Here is a 20,070-nt window from a genome sequence, read left to right on the forward strand (position 1 = left end):
GACACACGCACACAGACACACATGCACAGACACAGACACTCACAGACACACACGCACATGCACAGACACGCACAGACACACGCACACACACACACTCATGCACAGACACACACAGACACATGCAGACACGTACAGACACACACACACACAGACACACATGCACAGACACACGAAGACACGCACTCATATGCACACATGCGCACAGACACACAGATGCCTGCATGCGCGCACGCACACACACACACACACAGGGCAGCCGGGCTCCAGGCTGTCTCTGCTGCCAGCATTAATGTAATTAACGTCCCGGCTAATTCACCCGGCTGCTCCGATCCGCTCCTCAGAGCCAGGGCGACCCAGACAGGCGGGCAGCAAGAGACACACCCAGCCACGCAGCGACACACTCACACACACACACACACAGATGTGCACACTTGGCTACACAGTGACACACTCACACACACAGACACACACACTCACACACACAGATGCACGCACACACAGCCACGCAGTGACACACTCACACACACAGACACACACCGAGATGTGTACACACACAGCCATGCAGCGACACACTCACACACACAGAGCCACACAGCGACACACTCACACACACACACACAGATTTGCACAGACGGCTACACAGTGACACACACACAGACACACACAGAGATGTGCACACACACAGCCACGCAGTGACACACTCACACACACAGACACACACAGAGATGTGTACACACACAGCCACACAGCGACACACTCACACACACACAGAGAGAGATTTGCACACACGGCTACACAGTGACACACACACAGACACACACACAGAGATGTGCACACACACAGCCACGCAGTGACACACTCACACACACACACACACACATACAGTGACACACCCATGCTGACAACTGGTCACCCACACAGACCAACACCAGCCAAGGGGCACTCGCACTCGCGTGTGCACACGCCACCCGCACACACCCGCAGGAGCCCCATCCACTTCATGCTTAATCTTTAACCCTCCCCCTCGCCCCCCCCACTCCTGCCCCCACCCCAGCCCAGCACCTACAAACTCCTTTCCTCTGAGCTGAGACCCCCCCTCGTCGCTGGTCCCCCCCACGTGCTGTTCTCTGAGCCCCCCCCGCCCTCCCCACGGGGCCCCTGCCCCACAACCCGAACCCAGGGCCTCCCCGCCCCCCACGGTCCCAGCCGGGGACCTGCACCCAGCCGTGGACGGGGCGCGGGGGGGTCCCTGCCCTGGGCTCGTCACTGCCGCTTTCAACACGGCCCGAGCCCCACAGAGCCAACCCCACAGCGCCCCACTGCACCTCCCCACAGCGCCCCACCCTACGTGCCCCACTGCACCCCACAGCCTCACTGCACCCCCCACCCCCACCCCACAGCCTCCCCACAGCGCCCCACCCTACGTGCCCCACTGCACCCCACAGCTTCACTGCACCCCCCACCCCCACCCCACAGCCTCCCCACAGCGCCCCACCCTACAGTGCCCCACTGCACCCCACAGCCCCACCCCACGGCCCCACCCCACTGCACCTCCCCACAACCCCACCCACAGAGCCCCACTGCACCTCCCCACAGCGCCGCACCCTACAGTGCCCCACTGCACCCCACAGCCTCACTGCACCCCCCACCCCCACCCCACAGCCCCACCCCACTGCACCTCCCCACTGCACCTCCCCACAGCACCCCACCCTACGTGCCCCACTGCACCCCACAGCCTCACTGCACCCCCCACCCGCACCCCAAGGCCCCACCCCACTGCACCTCCCCACAACCCCACCCCACAGAGCCCCACTGCACCTCCCCACAGCGTCCCACCCTACAGTGCCCCACTGCACCCCACAGCCTCACTGCACCCCCCACCCCCACCCCACGGCCCCACCCCACTGCACCTCCCCACAGCCCCACCCCACAGTGTCCCACTGCACTCCCCACCCCCACCCCACTGCATCCCACAGCCCCACCCCATAGCACCTCCCCACACCCCTACCCCACAGAGCCTCACTGCACCCCACAATCCCACCCCACAGCGCCCCGCTGCACCTCCCCACAGCGCCCCACCCTACAGTGCCCCACTGCACCCCACAGCCTCACTGCACCCCCCACCCCCACCCCACAGCCCCACCCCACTGCACCTCCCCACTGCACCTCCCCACAGCGCCCCACCCTACGTGCCCCACTGCACCCCACAGCCTCACTGCACCCCCCACCCGCACCCCAAGGCCCCACCCCACTGCACCTCCCCACAACCCCACCCCACAGAGCCCCACTGCACCTCCCCACAGCGTCCCACCCTACAGTGCCCCATTGCACCCCACAGCCTCACTGCACCCCCCACCCCCACCCCACGGCCCCACCCCACTGCACCTCCCCACAACCCCACCCCACAGAGCCCCATCGCACCCCACAGCCCCTGCCCCACAGCACCCGGGGCCCTGGACCACAGGCTGGAGGGGACGGCCCAGCCCCCCAACTCTGCCCCATCATCCGGCGGCTGCTGCAGCTTTCCTGCCTCCCTCCCCCTGTGCCAATGCTCTGACCCCAGCCCACCCCCCCCAGCCGCCCCCCACCGACCTCCCAAGCCCAGCAACCTACCGCCAGCCTGCCCCCCAAGTCTAGCCCCCTCCACCTCCCCTCGGCCCCCCAGCCCAGCCCCCCCGTCTCTGCCTAGCACCGGGCTCCGCAGGCTCGCGAGATGTGGCTGCGGAGAGGCTGGGGGGCGGGGGCGAGGGGGGGGCCGGGGCGGGGGGGGGCCGGGCGTTTATTCCAGTCCAGAGCCCGGAGCCAGCAGCTGCAGCCGGCGGCTCCCGCCTGCCCGGACCCAGGGACCCGGGGCTCCCCCCGCGCCCCCCCCCAGGTGAGCGCGACCCTCCCCCCCCGGCTCCATCCCGGCGCACCGGGGCGGGGGGGTCCCTGCACCCCCCCCGCCTCCCCCGGGCCCGTCTGCATCAGCAGCCAGGTGCGCACATCTGGACGCATCTGCAGCAACCTGCCGGGGCGGGGGGAAGTTACACAACCGGCGCGGGGGGGGGGCTGGTACCCAGATTCCCCCCCCCACTTCCCTGCGGGGCTATGGGCCCCCCCATCCCCTGGTCCCTCCTTCCTTTTCAGCACCCCCTTGCCCAGGGGGAGGGCGCGGGGGGGGGGGTTCGGGGGCTGCAGCCAGGGCTGGGGGGGGGCGGGTGCAGCACCGAGGTCCCCCCCCCAGGAGGGATGGAGCCGGCCACGGGGGCGGGGGGGGGCAGTGACAGGCAGGAGGCTGGGAATAGCCCGGCTGTGGGGGGGGGGGAGGGTCCGGGACCATGTGACCTGCGCCGCCCCCCCCACCCCCGGCAGACACACGCGCCCCTGTGGGATTTAACCCCTCACGGCCTGGTGCTTTCCGCGCCCCGGCCAAAGCAGCGGCGGGGGAGAGAGAGATGCAAAAACCTGCACATCCCCCTCCCCCAGCCGGCCCCCCCAGTGAGCCCCCCCGGCCAGCCCCCCAGTGAGCCCCCCGGCGAGCGCCGCAGTGAGCCCCCCCGCCTTCCCCCCAGTGACTCCCCCCTAGCCAGCCCCCAGTGACCCCCCCCGGCCGGCCCCCTCAGTGAGCCCCCCTGGCCAGCGCCACAGTGAGCCCCCCAACCTTCCCCCCAGTGACCCCCCCCGGCCAGCCCCCCAGTGAGCCCCCCGGCCAGCGCCGCAGTGAGCCCCCCGGCCCCAGGCATCCCTATACACACCCTACCCACCCCCAGCCACCCCTACAGACACTCCCCCTCCTCATCTAATCTAGCCAGCTGACCGTCCCCCAGCCAGCCCCCCCCACACCCCTCTGTCCACCTATCCCCACCCCCATCCGTCCATCCCTGTACACACCCTCCGGCTCTCCACCATCCTCCCCACACACCCCATCTATCCATCCCCACACGCCCTCTGTCTGTCTGTCTGTCTGTCCACCCAGCCAGCCACACCCCCCTGCCCCCCTTTCCTCCTGCGCCCCATGGCTGAGCTCTCCAGGGTAGGGGGGACAGTTTGAGCAGGGGGGGCTGGTTGGGGCCCTGCCCAGGGCAATGGAGCTTGGTGCCGGGGGTGCCCCCCCCCATTCTGGGCTGGGCGAGGCGGGCGCTGCGCCCGGGCTGGGGTGGGGGGTTCCCCGGGGGAGGCCAGGGTCTGGGTGCTGACGGGGGGTGGGGGACGGGATGGGGCGTTGCCAGCAAAGATGAGGAAGGAAACTGGGCGGGGCCTGCAGCAAATTGGAGGGTGGGGGGTATCTGTGGGGAGGGGGCGTCTGGCTGGGGGGGGTCTGTGTGTCAGGCCGGGAGGGGGGCTCTGACCGGCTATATGGGGGGGCAGCACCTGGTCCCTTGACAGGCTATGTGCAGAGGAGAGGGGGGAGCCAGGGGGCACAGGGCTGGGGGGGATGGGGCAGAGGACAGGGTGTGGCACAGGGCTGGGGGTTCGGGGCAGAGGATGGGGCAGGGGGCACAGGGCTGAGGGGATGGGGCAGAAGACAGGGTGTGGCACAGGGCTGGGGGTTCGGGGCAGAGGATGGGGCAGAGGAGGGGTGGGGCACAGGGCTGGGGAGATTGGGGGCAGAGGATGGGGCAGGGGAGGGCAGAAGAGGGAGGAGCCAGGAGCTGGGGGTATGGTGCATAGGAGGGGCAGGGGGCAGGGGAGAGGGCGGGGCACTGGCTGGCAAGCTGTCCCTCCCCAGGGCTAGTAGCCAACAGCCTGGGATCCCCCCCACCCCAGCCATTGGGGCGAGACTCCCCCCCACGCCGCACACACAGGGGAATGAGCTGGGGTGGGGGGCAGGGCTGGAGCCGAGAGAGACACTGAGGCGGGGCCCAGATGGCAGAGAGCCAGGCAGGGTGGGGTTGGGGGGAGGGAGGCAGGGTGGGGTTGGGGGGAGGGAAGCAGGCGGGGGGGGGCAGGTGGGGCAGAGAAGAGTGGGAGGGGTCAGAAGAGGGGGGGGGTGTCCGCTCCCGGAGGCCCAAAACCGCCCCCCCCAGCCTGTGCCCATGGAGACCCCGGCTGTGTTTGCAAACAGAGGGCAGGAACCATCACTGGGTTATTAACAGCCGTGAACTGGGGGGGGGCAGGATTCCCCCCCCCCCCCCGCTGGGATCCCCCCCATGAGCAAAAACATGCCCCTCGCTCCCACGGCTGGAGCTGAACGGTGTAGGGGGGGATCGCAGCGGGGGGGCTCTCCCCAGGGCAGGGGGCACTGACAGACAGAGTTGGGGGGGGATATTTGGGGGGGACCCACGATGATTGGAGGGTCTTTGCATCCAGTGTGACCAATCAGGACTCACCTTTGGAGAGGATTCCCCCTCCAGATCTGCAGTGGGGGGGGGGGTGCCCTGGCTCTCCGCCCGGCAACCCCCCCTCCCCGTCCCAGCACGGCCCCGGGGGCAGCTGGAAACAGACGGGGGGGGGGGGGAGCGACCTCAGGCACGGCGAGGGAGCGTGTGCGTGTCCGTGCGTGTCCGTGCGTGTGTGCGCTCCGTGCACAGTAGGTGTGTCTGCGGGTGTGGCGTGTATGTTCCATGCACTGGGCTGTGTCGCACACGCACGCTCCGTGAGCGTGTCCACGGCTGTACGCTCCGTGCGTGCACCCACGCGTGTGCGTCTTCCGTGGGGGGGGCACCAGATGCTGTGTGTGTGTGCACGGGGCACGTCTCTCCTGAACGGCCCCCCGGGGGGGGGGGGCTATGGGAGCTGTCTGGCCCCAGCCTCCATGGGGGAGTAGGGGGTAGGCGGGGGAGGATTCCCTGCTGGGCCCTGGCTCCGTGGCCTCTCTCCCCACTGCCCAGCTGGGTTGGGGGCTCTGGTTACAGGGGCCGAGTGGGGGGTAGGTCTTGCAAGGGGGCTAGCAGGGGGGTTGGTTATAGGAGCTGGGGAGGTAGGTCTGGAAGGAGAGGTCAGCGGAGGGGGGGGTAAGGTTACAGGGGCCGGGTGGGGGGTAGGTCTGGGGAGGGGGCTAGCGTGAGGGGGCTGGTTACAGGGGCCGGGGGGGTAGGTCTGGAAGGAGGGGTCAGCGGGGGGGCTGGTTACAGGGGCCGGGTGGGGGGTAGGTCTGGGGAGGGGGCTAGCGTGGGGGGGCTGGTTACAGGGGCCGGGTGGGGGATAGGTCTGGGGAGGGGGCTAGCGTGAGGGGGCTGGTTACAGGGGCCGGGGGGGTAGGTCTGGAAGGAGGGGTCAGCGGAGGGGGGGGTAAGGTTACAGGGGCCGGGTGGGGGGTAGGTCTGGGGAGGGGGCTAGCGGGAGGGCTGGTTACAGGGGCCGGGGGGGTAGGACTGGAAGGAGGGGTCAGCGGGGGGGCTGGTTACAGGGGCCGGGTGGGGGGTAGGTCTGGCGAGGGGGCTAGCGTGAGGGGGCTGGTTACAGGGGCCGGGGGGGGTAGGTCTGGAAGGAGGGGTCAGCGGGGGGGTCAGGTTACAGAAGCCGGGTGGGGGGTAGGTCTGGCGAGGGGGCTAGCGGGGGGGCTGGTTACAGAAGCCGGGTGGGGGGTAGGTCTGGGGAGGGGGCTAGCGGGGGGGGGCTGGTTACAGGGGCCGGGGGGGTAGGTCTGGAAGGAGGGGTCAGCGGGGGGGCTGGTTACAGGGGCCGGGTGGGGGGTAGGTCTGGGGAGGGGGCTAGCGTGGGGGGGCTGGTTACAGGGGCCGGGGGGGGTAGGTCTGGAAGGAGAGGTCAGCGGAGGGGGGGGTAAGGTTACAGGGGCCGGGTGGGGGATAGGTCTGGGGAGGGGGCTAGCGTGAGGGGGCTGGTTACAGGGGCCGGGGGGGTAGGTCTGGAAGGAGGGGTCAGCGGGGGGGCTGGTTACAGGGGCCGGGTGGGGGGTAGGTCTGGCGAGGGGGCTAGCGTGGGGGGGCTGGTTACAGGGGCCGGGTGGGGGGTAGGTCTGGGGAGGGGGCTAGCGTGAGGGGGCTGGTTACAGGGGCCGGGGGGGTAGGTCTGGAAGGAGGGGTCAGCGGGGGGGCTGGTTACAGGGGCCGGGTGGGGGGTAGGTCTGGGGAGGGGGCTAGCGTGGGGGGGCTGGTTACAGGGGCCGGGGGGGTAGGTCTGGAAGGAGGGGTCAGCGGGGGGGGGTAAGGTTACAGGGGCCGGGTGGGGGGTAGGTCTGGCGAGGGGGCTAGCGTGGGGGGGCTGGTTACAGGGGCCGGGGGGGTAGGTCTGGAAGGAGGGGTCAGCGGAGGGGGGGGGTAAGGTTACAGGGGCCGGGTGGGGGGTAGGTCTGGCGAGGGGGCTAGCGTGGGGGGGCTGGTTACAGGGGCCGGGGGGGTAGGTCTGGAAGGAGGGGTCAGCGGGGGGGTCAGGTTACAGGGGCCGGGGGCGGGGGCCGGCTCCGACACTCGGAAGCTGCTGGCTGCCAAGCCGGGGGGGGGGGGGCTATTGAGTTTCCAGCGACCCCCCCACACCCAGCGGGTGTCAGTTCCGGCCACACGGCTCCCCTGGCTGGGCGATGGATAAAGCAGATGGGCTGGGGTGCGGGGGGCTCCGACGGCCCCATACGGCCCAGCCCCCCCGTACCCCAAATCATCCCTCTGTGTGTGGGCCGGGGGGGTGCCGGGGGCTCCAAGGGGCAGAGGGACCCCAACACCCGCCCCGCACAGGCCCATGGAGAGACATTCGGGGGCCCCCACCCCCTCTCCTTTCCCTTTAGTTACACAGAAGGGGGGGGTCCCCGAGGTCCAGGCCCTGGTACAACTGCCCCCCCATCAGCCCCCCCGACATTATCAGCCTCCCCCCATCAGCCCCCGGAGCAAGCGCCGGGTTATTTCCGTCCCGGGTATTTTAGGTGCGAACAGCTGGGGCTGGCGCCGCCCTACAGCTGCTCCCCCACGGTGGGGGGGCGGGCTGGGGGCTGGCTCAGGGCCCTGCGGGGGGGGGCTGGTATGGGGGGCAGCACCCATCCCCCACCCTCTCCTTCATATCCCCTTCAAGCCCCGCTTCCGGCCCCCCCCCCCCCACAGCAAAGCTCAGGGCCCAGCCAAGCAAAATACCAGCCCCCCCCCTCCAAGCTACTGCAGTGGGGGGGATCCTGGAAGAGGCTGGAGTGCCCCCCACACCCGGGATCCTGCCCCACGGCACCCCCTGCAGGGAGCTTTCCCCCCCACAGCCCGTGCTCCAGCCCCACAGTGCCCCCTGCTGGGAGCTCCCCGCCCAACAGCCAGGATCCTGCCCCACAGCGCCCCCTGCCGGGAGCTCCCCCCACAGCCAGGATCCTGCCCCACAGAGGGAGCTCCCCCCACAGCCCGTGCTCCAGCCCCACAGCGCCCCCTGCTGGGACCTCCCCCCACAGCCAGGATCCTGCCCCACAGCGCCCCCTGCTGGGAGCTCCCCCCCCAAAGCCAGTGCTCCAGCCCCACAGCGCCCCCTGCTGGGAGCTCCCCCCACAGCCCATGCTCCAGCCCCACAGCGCCCCCTGCTGGGAGCTCCCCCCCCCCCAAAGCCAGTGCTCCAGCCCCACAGTGCCCCCTGCTGGGAGCTCCCCCCACAGCCCATGCTCCAGCCCCACAGCGCCCCCTGCTGGGAGCTCTCCCCACAGCCAGGATCCTGCCCCACAGCGCCCCCTGCTGGGAGCTCCCCGCCCAACAGCCAGGATCCTGCCCCACAGCGCCCCCTGCCGGGAGCTCCCCCCACAGCCCATGCTCCAGCCCCACATCACCCCCTGCTGGGAGCTCCCCCCACAGCCCATGCTCCAGCCCCACAGCGCCCCCTGCTGGGAGCTCCCCCCACAGCCCATGCTCCAGCCCCACAGCGCTCCCTGCTGGGAGCTCTCCCCACAGCCAGGATCCTGCCCCACAGCGCCCCCTGCCGGGAGCTCCCCCCACAGCCCATGCTCCAGCCCCACATCACCCCCTGCTGGGAGCTCCCCCCACAGCCCATGCTCCAGCCCCACAGCGCCCCCTGCTGGGAGCTCCCCCCACAGCCAGCGCTTCCACCCCACGGCACTCGCTGCCGGGAGCCGCCCCCCCCAGCCAGTGCTCCTGCCCAATCGTTTCCATTTCTCCCCCCCACCCCTGAAGGTGGGGCCAGGAACCGGGGAGTGGGGCAGAGTGGCCCAGGCAGGCTGGTTCATTTGGCTGGGGCCGGCTCCGTGCCCCCTAGCAGCGCTTTGGGGGGCAGACGGCGTGGGTCCCGTGCCTGCCGACAGCACGGAGTGCCCCTAAAAACACCCGAGGACGGCTCAGCGGCCGGGAACGGCGGGGGCCCAAGGGCGCAAACGGGAGCCCTGGGCACCTGAGCCGCCCGCCGGAGCCCACCCACGCAGCGAGGCCGGGCGGGGCGCGCTGGAGACGCCGTTTGCTAAAGGGGCCCGAACCCGCCCCCAAAAAATTCAGAGTCCGTCAGAAGCAGGGAGGCCGGCAAACACCCAGGGGGGCCAGTGGCCCATCGAGGTGCCGAGAGAGCCCGCAGGGGAAACCAGGCCATGGTGGAGAAATAAAGGAACTGTTTGCATCGGTCTGCACGGCTGAGGACGTGAGGGAGTTTCCCAAACCCGAGCCAGTGTTTTTAGGGGACAGATCTGAGGAACTGTCCCAGATTGAGGTGTCATTCGAGGAGGTTTGGGACCCAACGGATAAAGTAAACAGCAGTAAGTCACCGGGACCAGATGGGATTCGCCCAAGAGTTCGGAAGGACTCAGATGTGAAATTGCAGAATGACTCACTGTCGTCTGCCACCTGTCCTTTAAATCAGCTTCGGGCCAGATGACTGGAGGGGAGCTAACGTCACGCCCGTTGTTAGAAAGGGCTCCAGAGCCGATCCCGGCAATTACAGGCCATGAGCCGGACTTCAGTACCGGGCAAACTGGCTGAAACTCTAGTAAAGAACAAAATTGTCCGCCACGGAGATGAACGTAATTTGTTGGGGAAGAGTCAACATGGTTTTAGCAAAGGGAAATCCTGCCTCGCCCATCTGCTAGAATTCCTGGAGGGGGTCAACAAGCACGCGGACAAGGGGATCCAGCGGATATAGCGTACTTAGATTTTCAGAAAGCCTTTGACAAGGTCCCGCACCAAAGGCTCTTATGCAAAGTCAGCTGTTGTGGGATAAGAGGGAAGGTCCCCTCCTCGATCAGTAACTGGGTAAAAGACAGGAAACACAGGGGAGGTATAAATGGTCAGTTTTCAGAGTGGAGAGAGGTGAATAGTGGTGTCCCCCAGGGGTCTGTACTGGGCCCAGGCCTATTCAACATATTCATAAATGATCTGGGAAAAGGGGTGGTGAAATTTGCAGACGATACAAAACTACTCAGGATAGTTAAGCCCCAGGCAGACTGGGGAGAGTTACAAAGCGATCTCTCAAAACTGGGTGACTGGGCAACAAAATGGCAGATGAAATTCAGTGTTGATAAATGCAAAGTGATGCCCATTGGAAAACATCATCCCAACTGTGCGTAAACAATGATGGGTCTAAATGAGCTGTAACCACTCAAGAGAGAGGTCTTGGGGTCACTGTGGATAGTTCTCTGCAAACATCCACTCAATGGGCAGCGGCCGTCAAAAAAGCAAAGAGAATGTGGGGAATCGTTAGGAAAGGGAGAGAGAATAAGACAGAAAATCTCATGGTGCCTCTCTCTAAATCCGTGGGACGCCCGCGGCTTGAGTCCTGCGGGCTGATGTGGTGGCCCCGTCTCCGAAAAGATCTCTTGGGATTGGAAAAGGCTCAGAAAAGGGCAACAGAAACGAGGAGGGGTGCAGAACGGCGGCCGTACGAGGAGAGATGAGTAAGACGGGGACCGTTCAGCTTGGGAAAGAGACGGCGAAGGGGAGTATGACTGAGGGCTATAAAATCTCATCATGTGAGAAAGTGAGTAAGGGAGCGTTGTTGACGCCTTCTCGTAGCACATGCCCGAGGGGCCACCCAATGCAAGCACCAGGAGCAGGTTTAAAGCAAACAAGAGGAAGCCCTTGGTCACGCAACACCCGGTGAGCCTGGGGAACTCCTTGCCAGGGGATGAGGAGAGGGCCAAAAGTATGACAGCGTTCAAAAGAGAATTAGCTAAGTTCACAGAGGCCAGGTCCCGCAGTGGCTATTAGCCAGGGATGCAGCCCCGTGCCCTGGGTGCCCCTAAGCTCCTGACAGCCAGGAGCTGGGGATGGGCGACACGGGACGGGTCACTTGGTGATTCCCTGTTCGGTCCATTCCCTCTGGGGCCCCTGGCCCTGGCCACTGTCGGCAGACAGGACACTGGGCTGGGTGGACCCTTGGTCCGACCCATTCAGGCAGGGCTGGCAGTGGGGCTGTGGGTCGGGAGGGAGGGGCCCCGGCAGGGCAGGGGGGGCTGCGGGTCGGGAGGAAGGGGCACCGGCAGGGCTGGGGGGGGCTGCGGGTCGGGAGTGAGGGGCACCGGCAGGACTGGGGGGGGCTGCAGGTCGGGCGGGAGGGCACCGGCAGAGCTGGGGGGGGCTGTGGGTCGGGAGGGAGGGGCCCCAGCAGGGCTGGGGGGGGCTGCGGGTCGGGAGGGAGGGCACCGGCAGAGCAGGGGGGGGCTGCGGGTCGGGAGGGAGGGGCCCTGGCAGGGCTGGGGGGAGCCCCGGGCTGGCAGTAGGGCTGCGGGTCGGGAGGGAGGGGCACCGGCAGGGCTGGGGGGGGCTGTGGGTCGGGAGTGAGGGGCACCGGCAGGGCTGGGGGGGGTTGTGGGTCGGGTGGGAGGGCACCGGCAGGGCAGGGGGGGCTGTGGGTCGGGAGGGAGGGCACCGGCAGAGCTGGGGGGGGCTGCGGGTCGGGCGGGAGGGCACCGGCAGAGCTGGGGGGGGGGCTGCGGGTCGGGCGGGAGGGCACCGGCAGGGCAGGGGGGGCTGTGGGTCGGGAGGGAGGGCACCAGCAGAGCTGGGGGGGGCTGCGGGTCGGGAGGGAGGGGCCCTGGCAGGGCTGGGGGGAGCCCTGGGCTGGCAGTGGGGCTGTGGGTCGGGAGGGAGGGCACCGGCAGAGCTGGGGGGGGCTGCAGGTCGGGAGGGAGGGCACCGGCAGGGCTGGGGGGGGCTGCGGGCCAGGTGGGAGGGCACCGGCAGGGCTCTGCGTCTGTCCCCACGCCCCCGCTCGGTCGATCCGGTTTCCCCAGGAGATGGTGCCAACGCCCCGGGGTTTCGGTGCCACCCTCTTTGCGCTGGGATCAAGGGCCCGTTTCCCTCCGGCTCCGGCCGCCCCCCTCCCCGCCCCGTGGACTCCAACCCTGGCCGCTCTCAGAGCCAGGCAGGCGGCGGTGACGGCGAGGGAAGGGGGGATTGTGCACAGGTCTGTTATGAGTGTGTGGGCTGGCGTGTCACTGGCCTGGGGGGCAGGTTGTGGGATTGCCGGGGGAGGGGGTGAGAGCCAGGTGTCAGGACGGCGGCGGGGGGGTCGCGGTGACCAAGTGTGTGATTTCTGCCTTGGCACGGGGACAGGTCCGGGGGTGGTTGTGTGCCTGAGGTGTGGGTCCGGGAGCGGGTCCGGGTGTGGTATGACTGTGTGCGTGTCTCTGTGTGTGTGTGCGCGTGTGGGTTGGCTGGCTGTTGCGCTGTGTTATGGGGCGGTTGTGGGTCAATGTGTGGGTCCGGGAGCGGGTCCAGGTGTGGTATGACTGTGTGTGTTGGTTGGCTGGCTGCTGCACTGCGCTTGGGGGGCGGTGGCGTGCTGTGTTGTGACTCCGGGGGGTGCGGGGGGGTTGTGCGTTGTGGACGGGGGGACAGGCCGGGTCCTTGGGGTGACGGGTGTTTCCCAGGCTTGTGTCGTGACCGGGGTGTGATGGGTGGGCCGGGGGGGTCGTACACATGAGCCAGCTGTCGGCTGGGGGGCGGGGAGCGATACCGGGGGCCGGCTGGGGGGGGATCTGTGGGGAGTCGTGTTAAGGGCAGGTTACCCCGGTTACAGCCCATGGATGCCTCAGCTTTAACCACACCCCAGCAGCCCCTCCCACTCCAGGAACTGCTCCCGGACACCAAGATAACTGCCCCGAGCGCTACACCCCCGAGCCGGGGAGAGAACCCAGGAGTCCTGGCTCCCAGCCACCCTGCTCTAACCCACCAGCCCCCGCTCCCCTCCCAGAGCCGGGGAGAGAACCCAGGCGTCCTGGCTCCCAGCCACCCTGCTCTAACCCACCAGCCCCCACTCCCCTCCCAGAGCCGGGGAGAGAACCCAGGAGTCCTGCCTCCCAGCCCCCCCTGCTCTAACCCACCAGCCCCGACTCTCCTCCCAGAGCCGGGGAGAGAACCCAGGAGTCCTGGCTCCCAGCCCCTGCTCCCCTCCCAGAGCCAGGGAGAGAACCCAGGCGTCCGGGCTCCCAGCCCCCCCTGCTCTAACCCACCAGCCCCCGCTCCCCTCCCAGAGCCGGGGAGAGAACCCAGGAGTCCTGGCTCCCAGCCCCCCCTGCTCTAACCCCCTAGCCCCCCCGCCTCTCCCAGAGCTGGGGAGAGAACCCAGGCATCCTGGCTCCCACCCCCCACCCCCGCTCTAACCACTAGGCCCCCCGCCCCTCCCGGTGCCCCAGTCTCTGCATGCTGCTGATAAGGTGGCTGGAGCTGCTGGGCAGGGATAGGCCCCGTGGGTCCCTTATCAGGGCGGACTCGGGGGACGGGGACGTCCTGGCTGCATCGTGCCGCGGTCCCAGGGGCGGGGGGGGGGGCTGTCTGTGGCCGGGGAGCCCGGGGGCCGGGGAGGGGGGACACGTCTCCTGCTGCCCCCTCACCCCGTCTCTCCCCTTCCCCCCGCAGACAGCGCCATGGCCGCAGCCCCCGTTCTCCTGCTCTGGGCCGCCCTGGCCCTCGGCGCCCGGGCCGACGAGCTGGTGGCCAGCACCCGGGCGGGGCGGGTGCGGGGCCTGCGGGTGCCCGTCCTCGCCGGCCAGGTCTCCGCCTTCCTGGGCATCCCCTACGCCGAGCCGCCCGTGGGCAAGCTGCGCTTCCGGCGGCCGGAGCCCAAGGCCGCCTGGGGCGGGGTGCTGGACGCCGGCGCCTACCGCCAGGCCTGCTACCAGTACGTGGACACCCTCTACCCCGGCTTCCCCGGCACCGAGATGTGGAACCCCAACCGGGAGATGAGCGAGGACTGCCTGTACCTCAACCTCTGGGCGCCCTCCCCGCGCCCCCGAAACGCCACCGTGCTGGTGTGGATCTACGGGGGCGGCTTCTACAGCGGCTCGGCCTCGCTGGACGTCTACGACGGGCGCTACCTGGCCTACGCCGAGCAGGTCGTGGTGGTCTCCATGAACTACCGGGTGGGGGCCCTCGGCTTCCTGGCCCTCTCGGGCAGCCAGGAGGCGCCGGGCAACGTGGGGCTGCTGGACCAGCGGCTGGCCCTGCAGTGGGTGCAGGGCAACGTGCATTTCTTCGGGGGCAACCCCAAGGCGGTGACCATCTTCGGGGAGAGCGCCGGGGCCGCCTCGGTGGGCATGCACCTGCTCTCGCCCGGCAGCCGCCCGCTCTTCCGCCGCGCCATCCTGCAGAGCGGGGTGCCCAACGCCCCCTGGGCCACCGTGCCCCCGGCCGAGGGCCGGCGCCGGGCCGGCCAGCTGGCCAAGCTGGTGGGCTGCCCGCCGGGCAACGACTCGGAGCTGGTGGCCTGCCTGCGGGCCAAAACCCCGCAGGAGCTGATCGACCAGGAGTGGCAGGTGCTGCCCCACCAGAGCGTCTTCCGCTTCTCCTTCGTGCCGGTGGCCGACGGGGACTTCGCCGGCGAGCTGCCCGAGGCCCTGCCGGGCGCCGGCAGCTTCAAGGAGACCCAGGCGCTGGTGGGGGTGGTGCGGGACGAGGGCACCTACTTCCTCATCTACGGGGTGCCCGGGTTCAGCAAGGACAACGAGAGCCTGATCAGCCGGGAGGATTTCCTGGGCGGGGTGCGCATTGGGGTGCCCCAGGCCAACGAGCTGGCGGCCGAAGCCGTGGTGCTGCAGTACACCGACTGGCTGGACCAGGACAACCCGGTGAAGAACCGGGAGGCCATGGACGACATCGTGGGGGACCACAACGTGATCTGCCCGGTCACCCACTTCGCCCTGCGGCTGGCCGAGCGGGGCGCCCGGGTCTACACTTACCTCTTCGACCACCGGGCCTCCAACATGCTCTGGCCCCCCTGGATGGGGGTGCCCCACGGCTACGAGATCGAGTTCGTCTTCGGCCTGCCCCTCGACCCCGGCCTCAACTACACGGCCGAGGAGGCCACGCTCAGCCGCCGGATGATGCGCTACTGGGCCAACTTCGCCCGCACCGGGTACCGGCGGCGGGGGGGGGCGTGAGTGGGGGGAGACCTGGGGGGCAGGGCCTCAAGCTGGGGGGGCTTGGGGAGGCCCTTGGAGCGGGGGGGTCTGTGGAGAGGGGTCCCCACACTCAGGGGGGCAGGTGGGTGCACTTGGCCCCTGGAGGGGGGTCCCCACAGTGGGGGACAGGTCGGTGGGTTTGGAGGTCTCTGGGGGGTCCCCAGACTGGGAGGTAGTTGGGTGGGTTTGGGGGTCCCCAGGGGTAAGTCAGGGGAGGGATGTCCCCACACTGGGGGGTAGCTGGGGGGGTTTGGGGATCCCCAGAGGGGAGTCCCCACACAGGGGGGTAGCTGGGTGGGTTTGGAGGTCTCTGGGGAGGCTCCCCACACTGGGAGGTAGCTGGGTGGGTTTGGGGATCCCCAGAGGGGGGTCCCCACACTGAGGGATCAGTAGGTGGGTTTGGGGGTGCCCAGGGGTGAGTCAGTGGAGGGGAGTCCCCACACTGGGGGGGCAGGCGGGTGGGTTTGGGGGTCCCCAGCCAGCAAGGCGTGACCCCTCTCCCCCTCCTGGGCAGGGACCCCAACGAACCGTCAGAGAGGGGGGCGCGCTGGCCCCCCTACACCCCACGGCAGCAGCAGTACGTACAACTGAATCCGCGACCCCTGGCTGTGGGGCAGGGGCTCCGGGCCCAGGTCTGCGCCTTCTGGAACCGCTTCCTGCCCAAGCTGCTTAACATCACTGGTGAGATGCCGGGGGGGGCGCGGGGAGCCCTGCATCGGGGTTGGGGGCTGGAGACCACTGGGGGGACCCTGTATCGGGAGGGGGGCCGTGGGGCAGCATTGGGGGGATCTTTGCCTCATGGGGAGAGGGGGAGGGGTAAATGGATGGGGGAAGTGGGAGGGGAGCTCACAGAGGGAAACTGAGGCAGGACAAACCAACGATATCCCCTTCCCCCACCATCACGGCCCAGCCACCCGGTATCCCTGCCCCACAGGGTCCGGGCCAGGGCTTAACCCCCGCTCCTCTTCTCTTTTTCTCCCCTGTAGAGCCATGTGCGGCAACCGACCGGGGGCCAGGGCCCCCCCCAGCCCCACTGCCCCTCCTCGCCCTCCTTCCCCTCCTCGCCCTGCGGCTCAGGCCCTGAGAGCAGATCCTGCATGCATCGGACAGCGGGGCGGGGGCGGGGCGGGGTCAGCCCCGGCCGTCACAGGGTCGGCTCAGGGCGGAGCCGGCCCCAGACGGGGGCCGATCGGGGCCAGTGGAACTCCTGGCCACTAGGCGGCACCCAGCCGGAGCTCCCTGAATGGGCCACTAGGGGGCACCCAGCCGGAGCTCCCTGAACGGGCCTCTAGGGGGCACCCAGCCGGAGCTCCCCGAACGGGCCTCTAGGGGGCACCCAGCCGGAGCTCCCTGAACGGGCCTCTAGGGGGCACCCAGCCGGAGCTCCCCGAACGGGCCTCTAGGGGGCACCCAGCCGGGGCTCCCCGAACGGGCCTCTAGGGGGCACCCAGCCGGAGCTCCCTGAACGGGCCTCTAGGGGGCACCCAGCCGGAGCTCCCTGAACGGGCCTCTAGGGGGCACCCAGCCGGAGCTCCCTGAACGGGCCTCTAGGGGGCACCCAGCCGGAGCTCCCTGAACGGGCCACTAGGGGGCACCCAGCCGGAGCTCCCCGAACGGGCCACTAGGGGGCACCCAGCCGGGGCTCCCCGAACGGGCCTCTAGGGGGCACCCAGCCGGGGCTCCCCGAACGGGCCTCTAGGGGGCACCCAGCCGGGGCTCCCCGAACGGGCCTCTAGGGGGCACCCAGCCGGGGCTCCCCGAACGGGCCTCTAGGGGGCACCCAGCCGGAGCTCCCTGAACGGGCCTCTGGGGGGCACCCAGCCGGGGCCGGGGGGACAGCGCCCCGCCCCAGGAGCAGCGGGGGCATTCCCTAGGCAGGATTTTAACGCTCCGGCCGCGGCCCAGAGCGACAGCAGCTCTGCTGCTCCGAGGCTGCTGCCGGCCCCCGCGCCCCCCGCCCCGGGGCCCTCGGCAGCAGCAGAGGGGGTGGGGGTGGGGGTGGGGCGGCAGGGAGAGGGCGGAGCCTCACTGCCCAACCGTGGCACGTCCGCACTTCTGTGCACACGTCGACACGAGGCGCGAGCTGCGCCGACCCGCCGCACACCTAGAGACCCAGCACCTGAGCTGCACGCACACTGCGCACGCACTGCGTGCACACTGCATACACTGCACTCACCGCACGCATACACATGCAGTGAATACACGCATGCTGCATGCACACGCACTGCACACACTCACTGCACGCACGCACACTGCGCACACACTGCGCACACTGCACACTGCACTCACCGCACGCATACACACGCAGTGAATACACGCATGCTGCATGCACACGCACTGCACACACTCACTGCACGCACGCACACTGAACACACCACCACACACTGACACACGCACTGCACGCACACTGCATACACTGCACACTGCACGCACACAGTGACAGACGCACTGCACGCGCACACTGCGCACGCGCACACTGCACGCACACTGCATACACTGCGCTCTGCGCACTGCACTCACCGCATGCATACACATGCAGTGAATACACGCATGCTGCATGCACACGCACTGCACACACTCACTGCACGCACGCACGCACACTGAACACACTGCGCACACACTGCACGCACACACTGCATATACGCACACTGCACACACACTGCATACACCGTGCACTGCACTCACCGCACGCATACACACGCAGTGAATACACGCATGCTGCATGCACACGCACTGCACACACTCACTGCACGCACGCACACTGAACACACCACGCACACACTGCACACACACTGCACGCACATACTGCATATACGCACACTGCGCACACACTGCATACACTGTGCACTGCACTCACCGCATGCATATGCACGCAGTGAATACACACATGCTGCATGCACATGCACTGCACACACTCACTGCAGGCACGCACACTGAACACACCACACACACACTGACACACGCACTGCGTGCACACTGCATACACTGCACACTGCACGCACACACTGACGCACACACTGCACACACACTGCATAGACGCACACTGTGCACACACTGCATACACTGCACACTGCACTCACCGCACGCATACGCACGCAGTGAATACACACATGCTGCATGCACACGCACTGCACACACTCACTGCACGCACGCACGCACACTGAACACACCGCGCACACACTGCACACTCACTGCACGCACACACTGCATATACGCACACTGCTCATGCACGCGTGCACACTCTGCGGGCGCACACTGCACACTGCCATGCACCGCACACTCACTCCACACCCACACTGTGCTCACGGCATGCTATGCGCACTGCCCACTGACACACGGCAGGTGGACACTGCTCACGGACCCCTGGACACTGCACACTGATTGCAGGAATACGGCGCACTGTATGGGCACTGCACGTGTGTACTTCACACGCACTGCACAGAGATGCGCTACACTGCGTGTACCCACGGCCCGCTCACTGCTCACTCACTGCACAGGGACCCACGGCGCCCTCCCTGTGCACACGACACAGCCGTCACCCGGCACCTGGACGCAGCCAAGCCCCCGCACGCCCGCCCACACCCCCACGGCACAATCACTGCGCCCGCACGAGGGCCCTCGGGGGGGGGGGCTGCCGCAGCGGGCCGGCTCCAAGCCCTGCCACGCAGGTCTGACGCGCGCCGGCCGGCGGGGGGGAGGGGACCCACGGGGTACGTGTCCCAGCCCGGCTCACCCTGGTGTTCCTGATCTCTGGCACCCCGACACCCTGCGCGGGCGGGGGGCGGGGGGCGGGGGGAGGTTGTCACCCGCCCAACCCCCCTGAGCCCGGCCGGCGGCCCCGGCTGGGGGGTTTCTGGCCACTTATAAAAGACATTTTTTTAGTGTTTCCTTTTGCATGTCGTCTTCATGTCTTTGACGATTCACTCCCCCCCCCCCCGCAATAAAGTGAGCGTGGGGAGTGGGGCAGGGTGTGTTGGGAGCTGGAGGGTGAGAGATGGGGCACATGGGGGGGGAGTTGGCCCCCCTATGGGGGGGAGGGCCCTGAGGTGAAGAGAAGGGTCAGTGAGGTGGAGGGGTGAAGAGGGGATGCAGAGTGGTGGGGGGGAGGGGCTCTCAGTATAAAGGGGGTGATCAGGTATGGGGGAGGGGCTCTGAGATGGGGGGCAGGGAGAACTCAGGGGGTGGCAATAGGGGACCCTCCCCCAGTGGAGGGGGGTTTACAGGGAACAAGGTTTGGGGCGGGGGGACTGGGTCCTGAGGGGGACACTGCTTTGCAGATGCGAGATGAGGGGGAGGGGTTGCTTGGCTGTGCCCCCCCCACAGACACTACCCCACACATGGGAACCCCCACCCACACATCAACACCTGGGCACTGCCCCATCTAACCCACCAGCCCCCACTCCCCTCCCAGAGCCGGGGAGAGAACCCAGGCGTCCGGGCTCCCAGCCCCCCCTGCTCTCACCCCCCAGCGGGGGAGGGAACCCGTTCAGCCACTGGGTGTCAAACACCCTCCTGTGAGCCCCACTCAGCCCTACCTGGCTGGGCGGCGTGGCCCCAGATGAGGATCACGTCTGGGGCGTGTCCATGGGCCCCATGGCCGGTCCAGGACACGCAGGGTCTCCCCGGCACCTGCCGACAGCCCCGGAGACAGGTGGGTGGCGACAGAGCGGAGCAGTCAAGGCCCCGGGGGTCGGGCGGACAGCTCCAGACCGCACGGCGACCCCCAGCTGAAGAGAGATTCAGCCCTAGCCGCGGCGCCGGAGCAGGGCCGGGAGCGACTGGCCGCCTCCGGAAACCGAGACCCCCGGCTGCAAAGACGCAGCGAGGCGCGT

At 68.5% G+C, this 20,070-nt stretch overlaps 2 protein-coding genes across 6 annotated transcripts; both read left to right on the plus strand.

The window, feature by feature from the left end:
• The first annotated feature begins 12,104 nt into the window (after positions 1-12,104).
• On the plus strand, positions 12,105-17,033 carry ACHE (acetylcholinesterase (Cartwright blood group)). 2 transcript variants are annotated; one of them, XM_037887617.2, is made up of 4 exons: positions 12,105-12,243; positions 13,698-15,192; positions 15,753-15,919; positions 16,225-17,033. In XM_037887617.2, exons 2-4 carry the CDS (start codon positions 13,706-13,708, stop codon positions 16,320-16,322), a joined length of 1,752 nt encoding a protein of 583 aa, XP_037743545.1. In that variant the 5' UTR covers positions 12,105-12,243; positions 13,698-13,705; the 3' UTR covers positions 16,323-17,033. The 2 variants fall into 2 exon arrangements, with proteins under 2 accessions (XP_037743545.1, XP_037743544.1); XM_037887616.2 differs by lacking the exon at positions 12,105-12,243 and having other exon boundaries at positions 13,617-15,192.
• A 473-nt stretch (positions 17,034-17,506) lies between these two features.
• Positions 17,507-19,124, plus strand: LOC122463938 (histidine-rich protein PFHRP-II-like). 4 transcript variants are annotated; one of them, XM_043537121.1, is made up of 4 exons: positions 17,507-17,817; positions 17,857-17,989; positions 18,036-18,554; positions 18,646-19,124. In XM_043537121.1, exons 1-4 carry the CDS (start codon positions 17,762-17,764, stop codon positions 18,910-18,912), a joined length of 975 nt encoding a protein of 324 aa, XP_043393056.1. In that variant the 5' UTR covers positions 17,507-17,761; the 3' UTR covers positions 18,913-19,124. The 4 variants fall into 4 exon arrangements, with proteins under 4 accessions (XP_043393056.1, XP_043393054.1, XP_043393055.1 ...); XM_043537119.1 differs by having other exon boundaries at positions 18,036-19,124; XM_043537120.1 differs by having other exon boundaries at positions 17,507-17,989; positions 18,036-19,124.
• The last annotated feature ends 946 nt before the right edge of the window (positions 19,125-20,070 follow it).

This window comes from Chelonia mydas, chromosome 28 (genome assembly GCF_015237465.2).
Source record: "Chelonia mydas isolate rCheMyd1 chromosome 28, rCheMyd1.pri.v2, whole genome shotgun sequence".
Classification (NCBI taxonomy): domain Eukaryota; kingdom Metazoa; phylum Chordata; order Testudines; family Cheloniidae; genus Chelonia; species Chelonia mydas.

Excerpts from the sequence above, each read along its gene's own strand:
- LOC122463938 (XM_043537119.1), top strand. The coding sequence starts at position 17,762 with ATGCATACACATGCAGTGAATACACGCATGCTGCATGCACACGCACTG. Across the intron at positions 17,818-17,856 it reads GCACACGCACTGCACACACT|CACTGCACGCACACACTGCA; the intron begins CACTGCACGCAC and ends ACACTGCGCACA. Across the intron at positions 17,990-18,035 it reads CACTGCACACACTCACTGCA|CGCACATACTGCATATACGC; the intron begins CGCACGCACACT and ends ACACACACTGCA.
- ACHE (XM_037887617.2), top strand. The coding sequence starts at position 13,706 with ATGGCCGCAGCCCCCGTTCTCCTGCTCTGGGCCGCCCTGGCCCTCGGC. Across the intron at positions 15,193-15,752 it reads GCCAACTTCGCCCGCACCGG|GGACCCCAACGAACCGTCAG; the intron begins GTACCGGCGGCG and ends CCTCCTGGGCAG. Across the intron at positions 15,920-16,224 it reads CAAGCTGCTTAACATCACTG|AGCCATGTGCGGCAACCGAC; the intron begins GTGAGATGCCGG and ends TCTCCCCTGTAG.